Genomic DNA, 19,471 nt, shown 5'->3' with positions numbered 1-19,471 from the left:
AATATATGAATCAAAATTATAGTTTAAAGTATAAACATTAATTCTTCCTCTCTATTCTAAAATCGTAATAACTTATCTGCATTGCGTCATTCAAATTAATCACGCGATCTTACGTAACCGTTAATACCAGATGCCTCTTAACGACCAATCACCGAATTGTAAACCAAAACTTTTCTCTCCGCGTGCTTCCATCTTTCATAACTACGCACTTCAGCTTTTGCTCTCTACTGTGCTAATATGTAATTTCGCTGGCTTGCTTTCCTCAACAATATCAAAAATGTAAATCTTCTGTGGAAAGGCACGACTAGAGTGCCAAGTGATTGTGGCCACAAATATGAGTTGAATATAAAAATGGAATTAAAACTGCCTCAACTGCCAAGTTCTTTAGATCACCGCATCTACAGTGTTCCATCTTTTCCTTGTGCTTTTAATATGACACATATATATATATATATTTCATTCAGTCGAATGAAACAAGTGACACTAATGGATTGATATAAGGGTGTTTATATCTTAAATTTTTGCCATGAAGTGAATGGAAGACAATTCATTTCAAATAAAATTTTGAATTTGCATGATTAATTGTCATCTCAACTCTTGCATAATAGGTAATTCATACAAAAACTTATTATGAAGGTTCAAACAAGTGAAGGAGCATTAAAAGAAAAGAACATTATTGTTCATCTTGTTTCTGTTTGCTGCTAGATACACAATTCTAGAAATGAACATGCAGATGCCACAGCCAAATTGGAACTTAAGCCGTAAACTGGATCTAATTTGAACATCTCATCATCACACTGGGAACATCTCATCACACACTTAAATAGTTCTCATCAAACATCAGTGTTGTGTCACACAAAAATGGAACATTTTAGAATGAAAATGTCAAGAGTTACTTTTTCAGATGTGGATTGTTTCCCACTGAGATGTGCAATTGTATGACAGAGATGTCTAAAACAATAGTATTGAACTATAGTGCATTTGAATTGCAAAGAAACATCTTTTAGTCTCCTAGGTCTCAAACTAAACACCCAAATTTTATTATCTTATTGATAACAGAGAGATGCATTCTTCTTATTTGGTAAATTTGTCAATAGTATTCAGAATTTTTAATCTTTATATATATATATGAAATGTAATTTCTATACATTATTTGTTTTGTGCAGCCAGGGCAACAGGAATGAGACAAATTTTGGAATATCAAGTGGTAAGTTTATTTTAGCATCCATCTCGTAAGCGTTCTCCTCGTACCTTGAGCAGAAGCCCAATTTATACATATGTGTACGTCACGAGACTCCTCCAATCAGCGATATTAATTGAAATCACGAGGTGACTCTATCTACTCATCAGGAGTGTTCTTAAGTACTTTATGTAATATGACAGATTTATGAGTTTGGCGATTTGGCGGGCGCCAACAGGTTAATATATTTTATACTAAAGAAAGGATTTCGCCAAAATTTAGGAACAGGGGTGCAATTTAGGTAGAGAATCGCCAACACATTATTAAGCAATATTAATAGAATTTAATTTAATCAATTGCTTTAAAAATATCATTACATATATATATATACATTTAGTGATACGTAATATCACTAAGTGTGCAGTCATGAATGAGGAACGATTAACTTCTGGCTGTAGGCATGGATAAGACATTGACAAAACTAATTTTGACCAATCACCATCTTAAATGCTAGGCACATCAAAAATTATTTCTTTGGTAGACAAATTACTTTCCGATCATATTTGAATACAAATAATTTTTATATACACAGATAAAAAGTTATGACATCATTTTAAGCAGGGAAGCATAAGCGACACAGAGCTGCTTGCATGGCAGAAGTCAGGAAAAAAGGGAAACGTAGTTCTCGTGACTCAGCATTTATACCCCCATAAGTGCAGAGAGTATTCTAAGCTATGATTGGACAGTATTAGTTTCAGTTACCTTTTTCAAGCAGCGTTATATAATTTGGAATGATCTCGAATTTGGGAGAACTGATGAATTTAGGAGAGCGAGCATCAAATCTAGAATGTTAATTTTGAGGTCGCCAATTATTTTTTAAAGCAGCCATCGTACTTTGTTATATCTTACACACATATATATATCCTCCTCATAAGGACAGCATAGAAGTAAAACCTTGCTTAACAAATCAGCATTTGGATTTTCTTTTAAATTTCAGCAGAAATATTTCAATATGTACTTTATTGTGGATATTCAGTCACAAGTGCATTTAATGGACCAAAAATAAAACCATTAAGGGAAATTTTGTGATCACTCTGTATAACAAAATTTAGAAAATGATCTGTAACTTTCATAAAATAACTTATATGGCACGTATAATGTTCAAATGCATTTTCATAAAAATAAGACATCTATTAACTAGGATAATAAAAGGGTTTTTTTAAATTCCTTTTTGGCGTGCAATATGCAATTCATGATTAATTAAGGTTAAAATTCATACAGAAAATGTATATTCTGAAAGAGATTTTATTGGTCCAAAAAGAAAGGTACTATCAGAAGAAAATTTGCATATTCAATTTTGATCTACCTAAAATCAAAATAAATAGTACAAATAAGCAGTATGTCTGCTGAAATGTTAAACTGAGAACTATTTGCCTTAATGTGATGCAAAACTGTATCTTAAAGATGTGTGCTTCATGTCACAGAATCTGCAGACAACCAAGCAAGGTTCGAACACAAGTTTTTATGCATAGTAAGAAGTCTTAGACAATGTGATCATTGTGAAATGTAAAATATAATCAAGATTTAAGAATTATTAAAATTCTATGTTACATACTTGTCTGTGCCTGTCTAAAATATTGCCATAAAATCGGTAACTATCTGGAAAACCCTGTGAACGAGCACATTCACGCACACTTACAAGTCTATGTTGTTCTGGATGAAGGACCCGGCCCTAAAAGGAGGAATAAAATTGTTAATTTCACAAATAAAAATTTCTATAAGCAATACCTATTAATATCCCATGGAACATACACATAATAATAACAAAAAATTTATTGTTTTGAAAATTTATTCACATTTCAAAAATACATTAAATTAACTAATGATTCCAATTCAAAGAAATATATTTATAAATGAGAAGTATGCATACCTGTTTTCCCATAGGCTCAGGATTTGTGATTGTTGTACTGAAAAAGCCATCCCACTCAAGCCTGCCATAAAGACCAGCCCAATTATTGTGTCTGTTTCCAGTATGAGGTAAACACCAAGGAATTAATGTATTCCATTGACGATCCATCGGATCACATGCCTTTCCTGATGCACAAGCACATACTCCCCGTAAGGCTCCATTAGGACCTCTTCCATTTTTAATATCTTCATGAGCATACACTCTAAAATATTAAAGTGATATCATACATTAATAAAAAAAATCATACAGTTGTAAGAAATGTTTTGGTCTTTTTATTTATTTGGAGTAAGAAGTTCAAAAAGCTGTTAACAACTTGGAGAAGCATATTACATGTACCTAAAGCAGTGATTCCTGGTCTTTCTCCATTGATTATCATAACTCACATATCACTGATATCATGATGCAATAATTTAGATGTTTAACAATTTGTTTTTGATATTATCATTATTAATGCAATTATGACTATTATACTGACATTCATTTATTACTTTGCTTGCTTATTGTGTTTCAAAGGAATTATAAAGAATATTCTTTTGATTAACCAATCATCAAATTAACAGCTAATTATTTTTAAAATGTACCACTAGCTTTCAATTTTTTGCTTTCATTCACATAAGTGTAACTTAACAAATTTTAAAACTTTCTTCCATTTTCAATCTAGATTCGCACATTTTACAAAAAGCTTTTAGGAATTTCATAATATATCAAATTGCTGTGATGCAATAGTTGGGAAATACAGTAATCAGCCACAAATGTTGATTAACTGTTTTCCAAAAGAGCTAGAAAATGATGCTATATTTGCTCAGAGAAAATGTTTCACTAATATTTCTTAAATGTATGGTTTGCAATTGCAAACAACAAAAGGCATTTTAAATTTTAATAAAAAGCATTTACTAAGATCTGATTATCAGATTTGCAGCCATAGTAACATACAACCAATAAAGGTCACTGATACTACAAACATGAACCTGACTTTTTGCAAAATCCTGTTTTGAACTGCTTGTGTTTGATATTGAAATATTTGAAATTATTTTGCTTTACAGAGGAAGAAGACATTTAACATTTACAATAGCTTATGGAGAACTAATTGTTAGGTGGCATACAGACAGATACTGAGCACTACTCTATGTAATATATACTATTATAAGCATCTTAATAAATACAATTAATTAAATTATTAATTACAATACATTATGAATTATAAATATATGAATTAAATATTTTAATTACATAATGTAAGAATTTAATCACAGAATGTAAGAATCACTTCAGTTAGTGATATTAAAAATATGAAATACAGATATAATAAAAAATACATTTTTAATTCCCTCTGTTTGTTCAGCGATATTTGATTTTTAACTTGAAAGATAAATTCAGAATCTAAGGTTAAACAGACCACTGAGGATTAGCAACCTGCCAGACTGTGCAGATGATATTGCTGTTAAGAATCCAGGTTAAGTATTTCTTTTCCTCGCTAGAAAGGGCTAGGGGCTCCATGAGTGAATGAAAATTTAAACTTTTTGTTGTTGGCATGTTTGCCTAAAGTTTAGTTAATTAAGTTTCTTCTTCGTTCTCATACAAGTATGTCAGAAATGTACCTGGCGTTAGGCATCTGGCTCATTTTTTTTCATTTTGCAGCTACATAAGATAATATGAAATAGACAGTGTACTGTAATTTCAGAGTAACTGCTAAATATATGTTTCCATTCAACGTTTTTATGCGATGTGTATGTCAAGATGTAAAAGTGCCGGCAAAATAAAAGTGTGTGTCATCTAACCCAAGAAGACCTTATTTACAGCTCAGACACCACAATTATGAGATATTTATCATGCCCTGTCAACAAGACAGAGGTAATTATGTTTTCTTACTATTAATATAAATTATAATTATAATAGAACCTGCTATTGTCAGTGGATTCTGACACCATTTATCAACAGTAGCTGATGTTTGATTACATGTATTTCTTAAACTATAATGTATGATAACTATAATGTACTGTATCTCTTAAACTATAATGTAATGGACCATTCGACTTACCTTGACACTTCTATAACAACTTAGCTTAGGCTATAGAAGTGTAAGGTGAGTTTTCAAGACTAAAAAACTTACAACAAAAAGTAAAGCTTCTTTGAAACAGAGAAATAAAATAACATGATTAAAACAAAACTCACAGAGTTACTAGCTAATAAACTAAATACAATCGCTAATTCAGAAGTCAAACAACAAAAATCAGCGTTATATTTTCAAATTTTTATTTGAAAATATAACGTTGATTTTTGTTGTTTGACTTCTGAATTAGTATTTGTTCGGCGTGTTATTGTGTCTTAAATACAATCAATTGAAACCTGCCTACAATTTACAGAGGTAGATCCAAAATTTTCCAGCCTCGCATATAAAATTTATTCAGCAATAACTTTTTCTTGCAGGCATTACTGGCAATATTAAATGAATAAATTGAAAGTTTCATTCGATAAATCCTATGCATTCTTTTTGACGTTTGCTGAATTAAATAATTTGCTAGTTTGTTTTGGAATGCTAAAATCAAGTATCATTCTGTGACTAAATTTTTTTAGTTAATTTTTGTTTAATTTAAACTTTAAAGTCAAATCCAAAAGAAATAAAACATCGATTGAATCATAGGTATGCTGATTTGTCTCTTCCTTACTTTACAGTGAAAGAATAGCTGCAAATGTATTCTATTCAAATATCTCATTGTATAAATAGGTAATGCAACTTGCAGAACTGTGTTAACTATTCATACAGTGAAAACAAGGGCCAAAAAAAATGTAAAATTTATTCTCATGGAAGTCATAAACATCAGAAATTATTGCTCACGTCCAAGAGGATATACTCAGAAATTGAGATTAAAAATCCAGGATATACCAGAAAACCTGAATCTATCTACCTTTATAACCCAAATTTAGCTTCCAATTATTATTGTCTGTTCTCTACACAGAAATATGACCTTCATGGAAAGAAATTTAATGATGTGGATGGCATGAAAAAAAAATTTTTTTAGAACATTTTGTGTGTTAACCTTAAGATTTACTTTTTAAGGAGCATACGGTCGTTCATTAATTCAGCAATGTGAAAAATGTATTAAAACATAAGATCATACTAAAAAATAAATAATTAAAATTATTTCTGCTTCTTTCAGAATTGTGTGAGTTTAAAATCTTTTGAATCTATCTATATACATTTCCAAATGCCGAACCAGTAAGATGTAGACAAGTAATCTGATTGTCAAATTTCAACTTGAACTTCCCCCTCCCTCCAAAAAAAGGTTTTTAAAATCATAGCAAGCCCATGCAGAAATAGCCTCAAACACAAGTTTTTCAAGCAGAAACTAGTATCACTAGGCATTCATACAATTAAAAACCACAGTATTTAAAGTGACTCTCATATTAGCATTTGCCTGAAACTTCTGAACTGCATAACGGACACTAACCTGGCATATCATTATTTATTATATTTTATTTTCATAAATGCATGTTTATCAACACATGACAACTTGAGTAAGATGACTCATGCACTGATGCCTAAACAATTTTTTTAATGTTAGTAATTCAGTAACAAAGCGTATGGTAACCTCTTATGTTGACATTACGGTTGGTGATGATTACAGATTTATGTTAAATGCGCTAATGTTGAGGAGGAAAATTTACCAAAAATTTCTTTCCATATGCTAAAAATAGATTTTGTTAATGACACTCATAGGCCAAAAGATTACATTTAGTGCTATTTGAATTAAGAATAAATGATTTGTTATTCACATAAACTCAGAACTGCGCCAAAGCTCATATGGCCACATTGGGTGGGAGAATTTAGAGAAGACAAAATTTTTGGAATTTAGAGAAGTATCGAGCAACCAAATTAAGGCATGCCAAAATTTTTACAATTTAGGAAAAGTACTGGGACCCCAAAATTTAGGGTCAGCAAAAATTTAGAACTTAGGCATTTGGTAGCAGAACTTAAGACCCACAGAGACTGCATCAGGCAGTAAGATATCTAGCACCGGCCCTCGATAAGCCTTAAGCACCGTATTTGCCGGTGTATAAGACACACACCCTTTTTTATACACATTTTTGAAGGATAAAACCTTATTACTGATCATTATAATGAATTTACAGTACTTTAAATATAAAGTAATACAAATATGAAGTAATACTTTATGCAAATACCCAATCTATCTCGGAAGGAAAACCTTTTAATCTTCGTCAAAACCCACACTCAATCTCCAGAGCTAAGTGAAAAGTCATTCGAAACCTCTTCTAAATCAGCATCTGAGTCATCATACAACAAACTAGCCAATGTAACATTCAGTGCGTTACTAATGCTACACTTCTTAAATGATTTTACCTCTGTCTCTGTTTTTGCTGCATCCCATGAAGCTTTGACCCATTCACAAATTTGCGAAATGCTAACTCCAAGTTTACCGAGTATCGACGTATAAGACGCACCCTGTTTTTCAGACCTACTTCCCCACCCCCAAAAAAACGGTCTTATACACCGGCAAATACGGTATATGTGGTAATTTATTCAAGACTCAGCCTTAAGCACATGCAAGAAATAGACATAAGTATAATAAATAACTTAACTAATATAATTCAGGCTTAATTGTCTCAGTATGCAACAGAAGCAAGATAAACAACTTGTCCTACATCGCCAATCTTGTGATACATAGCCAATAATGTATAGTGCACACTTTTAAGCTAGGCTAAAATTATACTTTACTGATTCTAAGGAATTTCAGTTAATATAGCAGATTACACTGTTCCTCAACTTTTTGATGATTTGCCATTAAACAAAATGTGGAATTGCTGCAAAAAATTGATAAAGGTGTATCTGTCTCAAAATTACGCGAGGAGTATGCATTGGGAAGTCAACTGTATATGATATAAGAAAACAGGAAAAGGAACTTCTTGAATTTTTTCTGAATTCCGAAACTCCACTCGCAATGAATAACAGAAGATGTTTTCGTTATGTTAAAAGTGATGATCATGACAAAGTGATGACTGAATGGGTCTGACAGCATCGCAGCATCATCCAAAACCCCCCTCGCAATGAATAACAGAAAAATTATTCGTTATGCTAAAAGTGATGATGTCAGGCAATGTTGCAGTGCCATTGATGCTGCGAAATTGGCAGGTGCAAAGCTAATGGATCAAGCCGAAATATTTCATGAAGAAATGAACTTAAAAACTGAGTGCACATATTTGCCAGGTTGTTTGACCAAATTTAAAAATCGCCATACTTTAAGGCAATTAAAAATTTCATATGAAAAAGCAGCTTCAGCTGCTACTAAAGCTGCTGAAATATTTGAAGATGAATTCATTGAACTCATTAATAGCGAAAAGTTTCTCTAGAGAACAAATTTACAATTCTGATGAAACTAGTCTTTTCTGGCAATATATACTGTGAAACACCTTGGCACAACCTCTTCAGAAAAGGCTAATAATAGTATCAAAGATTCCAAAACAAGACTAACAATTAAGACACAATAACACGCCGAATAAATACTAATTCAGAAGTCTAAACAACAAAAATCAGCGTTATACCTACAAAATTTTCACAGGACTAGTTTCGATGGTTCGATGGTTTTGCAGCTGAAGATGATGGTTCGGTAAAACCATCGAAACTAGTCCTGTGAAAATTTTGTAGGTATAACGCTGATTTTTGTTGTTTAGACTTCTGAATTAGTAAGACTAACAATCTTAGCACGTGCAAATATAATGCAGGAATGCACAAGTGTAAACTTTCCGTAACTGGAAAAAATACATGGCTGCGAGCATTTAAAGAAGTAAAGATTTTCCCCATTATATATCATGCAAATAAAAGAGTATGGATGACACAAGCATTACTGAACAATAAGTTTGAAAATCATTTCATACCCAAGACTCAGCAATATTTGAATTTGGTTGGTTTACCTAATGATGAAAAAATTGCCCTGATTGTAGACAAGTGTTCGGCTCATACTTCACTTAAAGTTTTAATGAAAGATAATGTATATCAGTATTATTCTTTCCTCCAAATTGTATATCCATTATTTAGCCTATAGATATCAGAATAGTGTACCTGCTGAAATGCAAATATAAAGTACCATTTTTAAAATCCATGTTAAATTTCTTAAATAATGGCAAGATTATTTTAGAATTTTTGAAATATTTTAGCATAAAATCTGCTGTGTGGAGCATCAGAAGACTGTGGGAGGATGTGTCTCCAGATACTTTTTAAAATGCTTGGCATAATCTATGGCCAGCTACCATATTTCATATTTCATGGTGATGATGAAGATGATAGCTGCGAATCTGAAGGTTTTCAGTTATCACAAACCAAAGGTGGAATTTTCTAGTTAATGGATTTTGTAAAGAAATGAGGTGAAGCGGTAATAAATAAAGATGATATTACAGAAGTTTTTCATTGCAATGACAATGCCCCAATCATCAATCAATTAATGGATGGCGAAATCTGTAATGTGGTTCTACATCCAGAAAATACCCATAGTGAAGAAACCCACTCATAGTGAAGTCACCCATAGTGAAGAAAGTAGTATAGTAGTCACCCACAGTGAAGAATGTGACAGAGAGGTTACTGGTGTATTGGTGGTGGTGTATTTAATTATAACAAAGCACACTAGAAGAGAGGTTACTGAAAATGAAAACATTTCAATTGAGAAGTTAGTCAGAATTCTCAATACAGCAATTTCAGGACTTGAACAACGGAACTTTGTAACTGAACAAGAAATGATGTCTTTGTAACTGAACAAAAAATTATGTCTATCTATAGAATTAAAGAGAAAGTATTAGCACAAAAAATGAAGCAATTTAAACAACTTACACTGAAAGAAATGTTTAATAAAGTAAATAAATGAATATGAAGCTTTCCCCCACCCCAACTTTTTTTTTTTTTTTTTTTTTTTTTTTTTTTTTTTGTAAATTTTGATACTCTTTAGATCATAAATGCTTCATTATTTCATATTTTTGATTTTATAATTTCTATATGCCATCTTACTAGATTCAAACTGATGATCTGATATGCGGAAAAATCCCACATCCTGGATCGCCGAAGTTCTGACGAGTTCAAATCTCGGACTTTGTACTGTATTTGTCATGCAAAAATTATGAAATAATTTTAAATAGTACATAAAGTTTAATTTGATTAAAGATATTTTAGTGAAAAATGTAAAAATTAGGTACTTTCATAACAAACTGCAATGCAAAAATGAACTTGCGACACATGAATAACAATTAAAACATTAGTAAAAAATGCAAATCTTACTATACAAGTCACATGTTAAGGAAAATTATTTAAGAATTCATGAGAACTTACAGCTTTTTAGTGTAGTTCCCATCTTTTAAACGAACAATAATATTCGGAAGATCTCTCCAGTCACTTCCTGGTGTCATTGGGATGTATTTCATACGAGCTTCAACCAGAGGGCTCATTTCTTTACAGATGTGGTCTCTCAAAATATGTTCATAGACTGTACCTCTCAACTAGAAAAAAATTATAAGAATTACAAATAAAATACTAGTATAGTGCAGTGGTCAGTGATTATTTATTTAAAATAAATATGCAATTTGTTTACTTCTTGATAAACTGGTAAACAAGGAAAACAGTACTGAAATATTATATACATGAAAATCAAATTCAGTTTTTAAAAGAAAAACTAAAACAAATATAATCATTAACAGTATAAAAATATACTACCTACAGTAAAATTATTTTAATATTTCTAAAGCATAGATATAGAGATGAAATAAGATCCTTCATTATCACATAACCATTAAAATAGATCACAAAAGAGATACCATATACTTCTAAATATAAATCAATCCATGTATAAGCTGAGTGTTTTTTTATTCATTTACTCAAAATTCAAAACTCATACATAAACCAAAAGAGGGGGAATCCTGCAATGTTTAAACATGTAACCATGAGAGTGAAAATGTTGCCAAGTGAGTAAAATGAACGGAATATACTTGAATCAAATCACCATAAAGTAATAGTTTAAATTCTGGTAACCCCTATTTGAAGCCCGCAGATGTTTTCCACTCATTTGTTGTCTTGTATATGATCTGTGGTATCTGTGCTAGCTTTATTTTCTGTGTCATTTTATTTTTTGTCTGAAAGATCAGTGGAAGAGGAATTCTGTTGGTCGAGTGCAAATTTCAGCAGCATTAGATTTTTCATTTTGCTGATGCACCAAACTAACAATACAAATAAATAAATAATAAATAAAAAAAACTCATTTTTATAAAATGAATAACTCATTTCACTTACAATTATTTTTTTATAAACTTCAAGAAATAAAAACTAAAGAGATAAAAAAAGTGCTATATTTAAAAATTTTAGCTAAAGAAAAATTATGTTTTTTGTGAGATAACAGATCTGTATATATAAGCTAATCCCTGTAATTTAGCTTTAGGAAAAGTTCAGAAAATTCTTGGCTTACACACAGAAATATACAATATATAAAATATCTGAAAGTATTACTGCAGAAATTCATAATACAAGAACGAAGCAATGTCATAGCTTCCAACTTTGAAATATAAAAAATTGGGAATTTCTGGGAGGTTTTTATGTTGTGAAGCAACAGCATTTTGAAAGAATTCCACATTGACTTAAATTTATTTCATAATACATATTTATTATTAATGTTGGTTTTAAATATATTATTTAATTATATATTCTAAATTATATATTCATTATTAATTTCATTTTGTATTTTGTTACACTGAGGAAATCCTGAGTAGGGAAGATTAGTCATTATTTATTAAATTAAAGTAATTTTAAATACAATAAAAATAAAATTAATAATTCATGTATATGCAATCTGAAACTAAGCTATGCACCATATATTGATGTACAGCAAAATTAAATACAAATATTAGTTGAATGAACATTGCTTGAATTTTTTTAAAAGTTCTTCAAACATTTAGGTTAATTAAGAAATTCAAGTCAAATAAAATTTAATTAAAAAAATTATGCTGAAAATCTCTAGATGGGAAAAACATAATTTGTACAATTTAAGTTTCATTAACTCAATAAGTTTCTTTTATTGCTGAGAAACTTTTTCCTTGGTATACATGGTAAAAATAAAAAAATTGGGTAGTTCAATGATCTATTGGGAGATGCAATGATGATAAACTAGAAATCTCTCAGTAAAATCATGAAATTTGGCATTATATACTGAACTGTAATGCAGTTTGTAATAAAAAAAAGAATATACACACACACACACATATATATATATATACACCTATAAGATGATCATAAACTGAAAGTCAATAATTATATATATATATATATATATATATCACAAGCATACCTCACGTTGAAAGTGTGTCAGGGGTTCTCCAGTATATGAAATTTCTTCCAGTTTAGCACCATTCTTTATTTCAGGCAAGTCTGACATAGAATCTCGAACAGTAATTGTACGATAAGGAGCTGATGAAGTCCACTTTATGTTTGAAACATACTAAAAAATATAGATGCAAATAAGAAAAATTTTTTATAAAAAAGCATTATAAAAGACTAATTTGCCAAATTTTCAAAATTTATTTTTCAAATAAAATTTGCATAGAATGAAGACAACATTCTACAAACTTGCTCACTGTCAATAAAATACAAGAAAATTGCAGCTATAATAACCATACAACCAAACCAAAATGATTACAACAGCTTGATGAAAACTTCATGGTTTTCCTAGGATTAAATTATTTAGGAATTTGGAAGAAAAAAATTCGAAATTGTGTTCTATAAGCGATACAAATCACAAAATTATTTAATAAAAGCATTAAATAAACACAGCATGTGCCAGCAGAATTATGATTAAATATATTTTTGCAGCATGAAACACAATTTATTGCATTAACTATTTTAACTGAATAAATAAACTAGCTGAATAATTCTGAATAAATAATATTTAGAGTAACTAAAGAAACTTACTTTTTTGTCATCCACAACAACTGATAACTGACAACCTCGGGGTGAAAAAACATGACTAGGTTCAGGAAAGAGTGGCAACTGTTCACCAGGAGCTGCAGCTATGATGATAGCTCTAAGAAGAAAATCAATGATGTCTTTAAAAAAATATAAGCAACAGAAAGAGAATGTATGAAAGTTTATTATTAAATAATTTTTACAAAATGCATTTGGGTGACTCAAAAATAACTTTAATCATTAAATCATACAGTTACATAAATATGAAATTCTTTATCTTAAAAACTATGATTTATTGCCCAAACTACGCATTAAGATCAAAAACAATCCAAATGATACACTTAAATTTTATTAATCTTACATAAAAGAAAAGATAATTTATGTCACCAGATTTCTTAAATCAATAGAAATATTTAAAACCCTTTTGTGCAACGAACAGAAAAATAATTTTCTACAAAGAGGTTTTTTAAATTAAAAAATTTATTTAAAACTAATGTACACTAAAACAGCAAAACATTGTTCCTAATAATTTTTCTCTCTTTCTTGCAAATGTATAGTTTCCTTCAATATCGTTAACTATATTTGACAACTTACTGATCCAATAATATACTTGAGCTGTTGCACAAATATACCAAATCTTATATAACTAAGATTTCTAAAAATTCTTTTGCTTATTAAAGAGCTTTCATCTTTTCCCTAGGGCTATAGACATAATTTTCCATTCATTTTCACCATTTAAACAAATATTCAAGATGAAAAGTAAAGAAAAACAACATGAGAGGGTTTTCTACACTCCATTCCACTTTATTCAGCAATTTTTAAGTCTCTAAAGTGGTCTTAAAGTCCTTGAGCCTTATTTAATGTAATCAATGCAAGGGACATACATATCTCAGCCTCCGGGAAAAGGTTAAATAATGTATTATAGATAAAGCTGAGCATAAAGGCATTAGACTAGATTTATATTAGGTGGGAATAAACTAAAAAGACAATAAGATTATCCTTGTAGTAGTATAAAACTGCCAGTCTAACAGAATAAAAATGTTTAGTGGATTACATTAGAACATGCAATAATATTAATAGTGCTTTGACAAATAATATGATTATAATTAAATACAAATCTTTAGAAATTCATTTTAAATATAAAATTAAATACATTTTGATACATATGAGTTACATGAAAAATGAATTTATGCTTTCCATAAAATCTCTGTCAGGAAATCTGTTTATAAGATTTTGCGAATCTGACCAAAAATTTGGCTGTTGGATAATGCTGTTAGTTCTCTCTCTTCTATTTCAGTCCAGCTTCTTAGTTTTCATCATCAGCTCTTTTGTTTTACCACACGTCATAAGTTTGTGCGGAGACATCGTTCATTCGATTAGTAAATAACAAAATTAATAAAAACATTATAATAAAATACACAAAGGAGAATTTTTAAAAAAAGCTAAATTATTATTAGCAGGGAAGAGACAAGATGGTTATTTGCTAGAGGAAAATAAACAATTTTTTAAAAAATCAATGTATATATTACCTTCTTCGTGTCTGTGGAACACCGTAATTGCCAGCTTGCAAAACTCCAAAAGTGCATGAGTAACCCATGTGTATCAGACAACGCAATGTCAATTTCAAAATCATGTTCCTCTTAAATGATACAAAATTGCGAACATTTTCCAGAATGAAGAATCTTGGCCGATAGTAATCGCAGTAACTGAGGTATGAAACAATTAGAGAGTTCTTGAAAAGAGAATACTGACGAGAGTTGAACCTGTTCATACCAGAGAAACCTTGACAGGGAGGACCACCACAAAGCATATGCACATCACCTTTCTGAGGCAATCTCTGACCCTTGTAAGTTGCTTCTTTGCCCTGTGTTAAAAATCCAAACATAAAATTATGATGAGCAACTTAATGAATCAAATATTAATATCTTAATAAGTTAAAAATTAAACTATTAATGCACAATAGAAAAGGAAAATAATTATACACCAGAATAATAACAACACAAAAGCAAGCTTACTTCCATAACCGTGCGTAAGAGCAGATTACAATCTTCAGAAAATACTGCACAGTTTGGGAAATTCAGGCGAAAAGCTTGTGCTGCCGTTTCATCTTTTTCGATTGCCCAAAGTGTTTCCGCAATACCTGCTTCATGAAAGCCTTGAGATAAACCTACAACAAGAATGAATTTAAATTAGCTAGCTGATTTAACTGCACCTCAATGACATCAAAACAAAGATTACAATACCTATCATAAATTCACATGTTTATTGTGAAATACGAGATACATTTCTAGAAAACACTTAATAGAAAACATAAATATAACTAACATAAACAGATTGCAGGAAGACATTTTGTAAGTACAGTCAAATACTGAAAATCCGCCAACTCCTGAAATCTGTGTTGCGTCTCAAAATATAAACATTCAGTTTATAGGTTCCGGAAACCGCAACATTGAGTACAAAATATCAAAGAAAAAATACTTACCGAATAATGACGTCATAATTACCGAATAATAATGAGTCATAATGGAAATACCAAATTATTGACATAAAAAAGTTTACAAAAATAAAAGTTCCTTCCCTTTAATCTCTGCATCGAAGTAAAAAAGCAGACGATTCACTCAACTCTTCATTCAAGTTCATGATTCCACCATTGTTGTATTTTCTGAGCTTTGTTATTTCACAAGATTGTTTAGTGCTGCCTTTTTTTTATCCTGATATTTTGTAGATAAATTAAGAATATTTTAAATTTCAGCCCTTTTTAATACAATGACAGATAAGAAACTCACTCATGATTTTAAATTCTGCAAAAGATGGAGGCAGGTGCTACTCCTCGATTTATAGCAGAATGGTATGGAATTGCGACACGATTGTGTATGATATACGGGAAAATAAAGAAAAGCTGTTGAAATTTTACAGCAACAGTGATTCTAACACCGGAAATCTTTGCATGAGGCGAAATCGGCAAACAGATTTCTATGCTCATAACAGATTTCTATCCATAACAAGCTTTTACAAATCACAGAAGATTTCCCGCGTACCTCAGCAGGTTTTGCCATCAAAACATAAAATGCACCTGCGGTGCTTCAGCTTCTTCAGCAGATGTTTCACATTACATCAACTGTCCACTGACTTCTCCCATCAGAGCCTTCCTTCCTTAGCTCCAGGGATCACATAGCCTCAAAGACCTTCTTCAGGATTACTACGGACAGCAGGGTGTCAGAACTATCATAGAGTATGTCTATTCTGATGCTGTGTACATATAATACAATGAATAATATAATCAATTTACATATGTAATAATAACTTAATGCATATAATAAATTATTGCAATAATGTATATAATAATTTACTTAAATGTATCTAATCCGCCTTAATTATTTTGCACTTTTAGTCCGAATATTATGCTTTATCTTTTCTATCCTGAAATCCGCACAACCTCTGGTCCCAAACTTTGCGGATTTCTGAACTTCTACTGTAGTTGTAACAAAATATCACATACCTCCACATCCAGCAAACACATCCAACACATTCAATTTTTCATGCACTTCAGAATAGGTTTCCTCTTTGCTGATTTTAGGTTCTTCGCTTGATGTTTTCTGTTTTTTCCCTTTACCCTGCAAAAAAATTATTTCACATAAATCTGCATATTTTATGAATTTAGCAAAGACCTTTACTTCAATGAACTTCACAAAAGTAAAGAACTGGAATAATGTAAATGAATTTAAAACAAATTCTAACATTTTAGTAAATGCTAATGATGTATGCTGCATAAAAACTTTCTGAAATTAGCAATATTTTAATTCAATGATCCCTTATTTCATATATAAATTTTAATACCAGAGATTATTTAAGACCTTAAAAAAATCTAGAAATGTATTATGAAAATGTGATAATTATGATATTGGCAAGTAAAATGAAGTGGTGCAATTTTCTTTTAAACATTAACAAAACATTAGATGCTTTCTTTTCAGATTTGATGTTTTTAAAATCAATGAATGCTTATACAGTTACAGCAAAATTTTGAAGCTTGCAAAAGATGCTTTATATACACAGCCGACTCAAAGATACCACTTTCCATAGTTGCTGCCAAACATATCTTCTGCGCCTTCATGTCCCTCTAGCAAGCTCTCTGGGACGACTCAGACATCGGTCGACACACCTACTCCACTCCATCTTTCCCGTGGTTTCCACCAAAAGATGCTCATAACAGATTTCTATCTATAACAAGCTTTTACAAATCACAGAAGATTTCCCGCGTACCTCAGCAGGTTTTGCCATCAAAACATAAAATGCACCTGCGGTGCTTCAGCTTCTTCAGCAGATGTTTCACATTACATCAACTGTCCACTGACTTCTCCCATCAGAGCCTTCCTTCCTTAGCTCCAGGGATCACATAGCCTCAAAGACCTTCTTCAGGATTACTACGGACAGCAGGGCGTCAGAACTATCATAGAGTATGTCTATTCTAAGAGACACATAATCATAGCAGATAATCATGTCTAGACACCTGACGAAATGTAAAGGCAGCAAACCTCAACTCATGTATATATGTAAATATGTCTAAGCTAACTAATCCTTTTTTGCTAATTTTATACTAACATTCCCAAAAAATTGTAAGTTGGAGCATCCAACAAAAGCAATAACTATTGTTAAATCTGTTTATCTACAATAAGGTTGAAAAGAACCAAAATAGGTTGCTGTAGCAATGATCAGAATAACATGATTGACCTGTAGTGCCCATTGAGGGGTGAAGCAGGTGGAACAATAATAAATAATAAATAAATATACGGCTAATAAAATTTACAAACACATATTTTAAATGAAGGAATGTTTCATGATCTAGCTGAAAACAATGCATAGAACCTAATGTAAAATTCTCATTTTTTTTACAAAACTGAATTTCTCTTTTGGAATCTAAGCAGCAATCAAAATGCCAAAATTATATGTTAAAAACGGAAGAACAATTAATTGTGAAACAAAATGGTCACTGAAAATTTATAAACTTTTAATCTTTCATTCAGCTAATGTATTACATCTTGAAAATACATGAAATTATCAATTATAATCAAATTATCATTATCAATATTATATTTTAACTTTGCTTTATAGATATAATTAATAAAATCTATGAACACACACTTCATATGAAGGAACATTTCATGATCCAGCTGAAAACAATACATAGAAACTAATGTAAAATTTTTACTTGTTTACAAAACTGAATTTCTCATTCATAAACTATATTAATGTCCTACATTTACTTTCAATAGCTTCTTGCATAATCTTACCCTTGACTTAATTCTCATGTTAGAGAAAGTGACATAAGTAAATGCTAACATTCCATTAACATACTAATAGACATTTTGCTGTTGGATTCTAGCATTAGATGATATATACCTAACTTCTACAGAAGCGATATCTTTGATGATGCAACAAAGGATTAATTAAATTTTTCAAAGCTTTGTGACTACTTTTAGACATATAATATATAGTGAGTAAAAAGTATAAAATTAGTCATATGTCCTATTTGATAATATATAACACAATTGAAAAAAATTTATGCTACTTGTTCAGTGTTAACTACCTAAATAAGCAGTTACTTCTTGAAAGTTTACTAACAAATACTTTGTATGCTAGATTATATACATATAACATTTATATGACACAGGCTTAGACAAACCTTGGTTTGAAAAGTGCATATTGCCAGTTTAAAAATAGTTTTTAAATATACCTGTATTTTCTAAAGCATTGAAAACAGTTTACTTAAATTATTTATTTATTTAAATTTTTTTTAAATCAGAAGTAGATTATATTTAATGAATTAGATTAAAGATGAAAAAAATTCTTTAACATTCTGATCAGCATATTTAAATATGCTACATAATTTTTAAGGAAACATTTAAAGCCACAAAACAGAAAAATAAAAAGTTTTTTTTTTTCATCATAAGCTTTACTATATTTAAGTTTTTTTAATTCAATAAATGCATGACTTGAATATTTTAGATTTTGAATTTCATATTACAGATTCGTATATTTTTAAATTTAAAGTTAAAAAACAGAAAAACAAGATAAGCAAGCACTTATATTTTCATGCCAATAAACCGATCTGTGAGATTACTAATACAGTGGAGTATAACAATAGCATTCTTACAAACATTTAACTTATAAACTTCAGTATTTTATGAACTGTGACATTGCTGCCAAAGATTTTAGGAAATTTTAAGAAGTTCATGAATTCTCATTTATAAACTTTGTATTTCGCAAACTTATTTCTGCAGGCCTTGCAAATTCATAAAAATGAAGAGACCCATAGTGTGTCATATTTACAGTATTTTATAAATAACATATTATCTTACAGGTTATTATTAGAAAGTAA

At 30.3% G+C, this 19,471-nt stretch overlaps 1 protein-coding gene across 1 annotated transcript in view; it reads right to left on the bottom strand.

Annotated features, from left to right (window-relative positions):
* Nucleotides 1-19,471, bottom strand: part of LOC118191960 (DNA (cytosine-5)-methyltransferase 1-like) — a 105,294-nt gene that overhangs the window by 3,108 nt on the left and 82,715 nt on the right. Inside the window, exons 24-31 of the mRNA XM_085820090.1 lie at nucleotides 16,595-16,709; nucleotides 15,111-15,262; nucleotides 14,625-14,959; nucleotides 13,102-13,213; nucleotides 12,482-12,631; nucleotides 10,480-10,646; nucleotides 3,111-3,351; nucleotides 2,796-2,912 (exon numbers count right to left, since the gene is read on the bottom strand). Coding sequence (XP_085676216.1) covers nucleotides 2,796-2,912; nucleotides 3,111-3,351; nucleotides 10,480-10,646; nucleotides 12,482-12,631; nucleotides 13,102-13,213; nucleotides 14,625-14,959; nucleotides 15,111-15,262; nucleotides 16,595-16,709 — 1,389 coding nt within the window. The remainder of the gene's footprint in view (nucleotides 1-2,795; nucleotides 2,913-3,110; nucleotides 3,352-10,479; nucleotides 10,647-12,481; nucleotides 12,632-13,101; nucleotides 13,214-14,624; nucleotides 14,960-15,110; nucleotides 15,263-16,594; nucleotides 16,710-19,471) is intronic.

The sequence above is a fragment of the Stegodyphus dumicola genome, chromosome 7, assembly GCF_044657685.1.
Source record: "Stegodyphus dumicola isolate Sdum_Otavi_A_Nest chromosome 7, ASM4465768v1".
Classification (NCBI taxonomy): Eukaryota; Metazoa; Arthropoda; class Arachnida; order Araneae; family Eresidae; genus Stegodyphus; species Stegodyphus dumicola.
The sequence above is the reverse complement of the archived record's forward strand: the minus strand, read 5'-3'. Positions and strand labels throughout refer to the sequence as shown.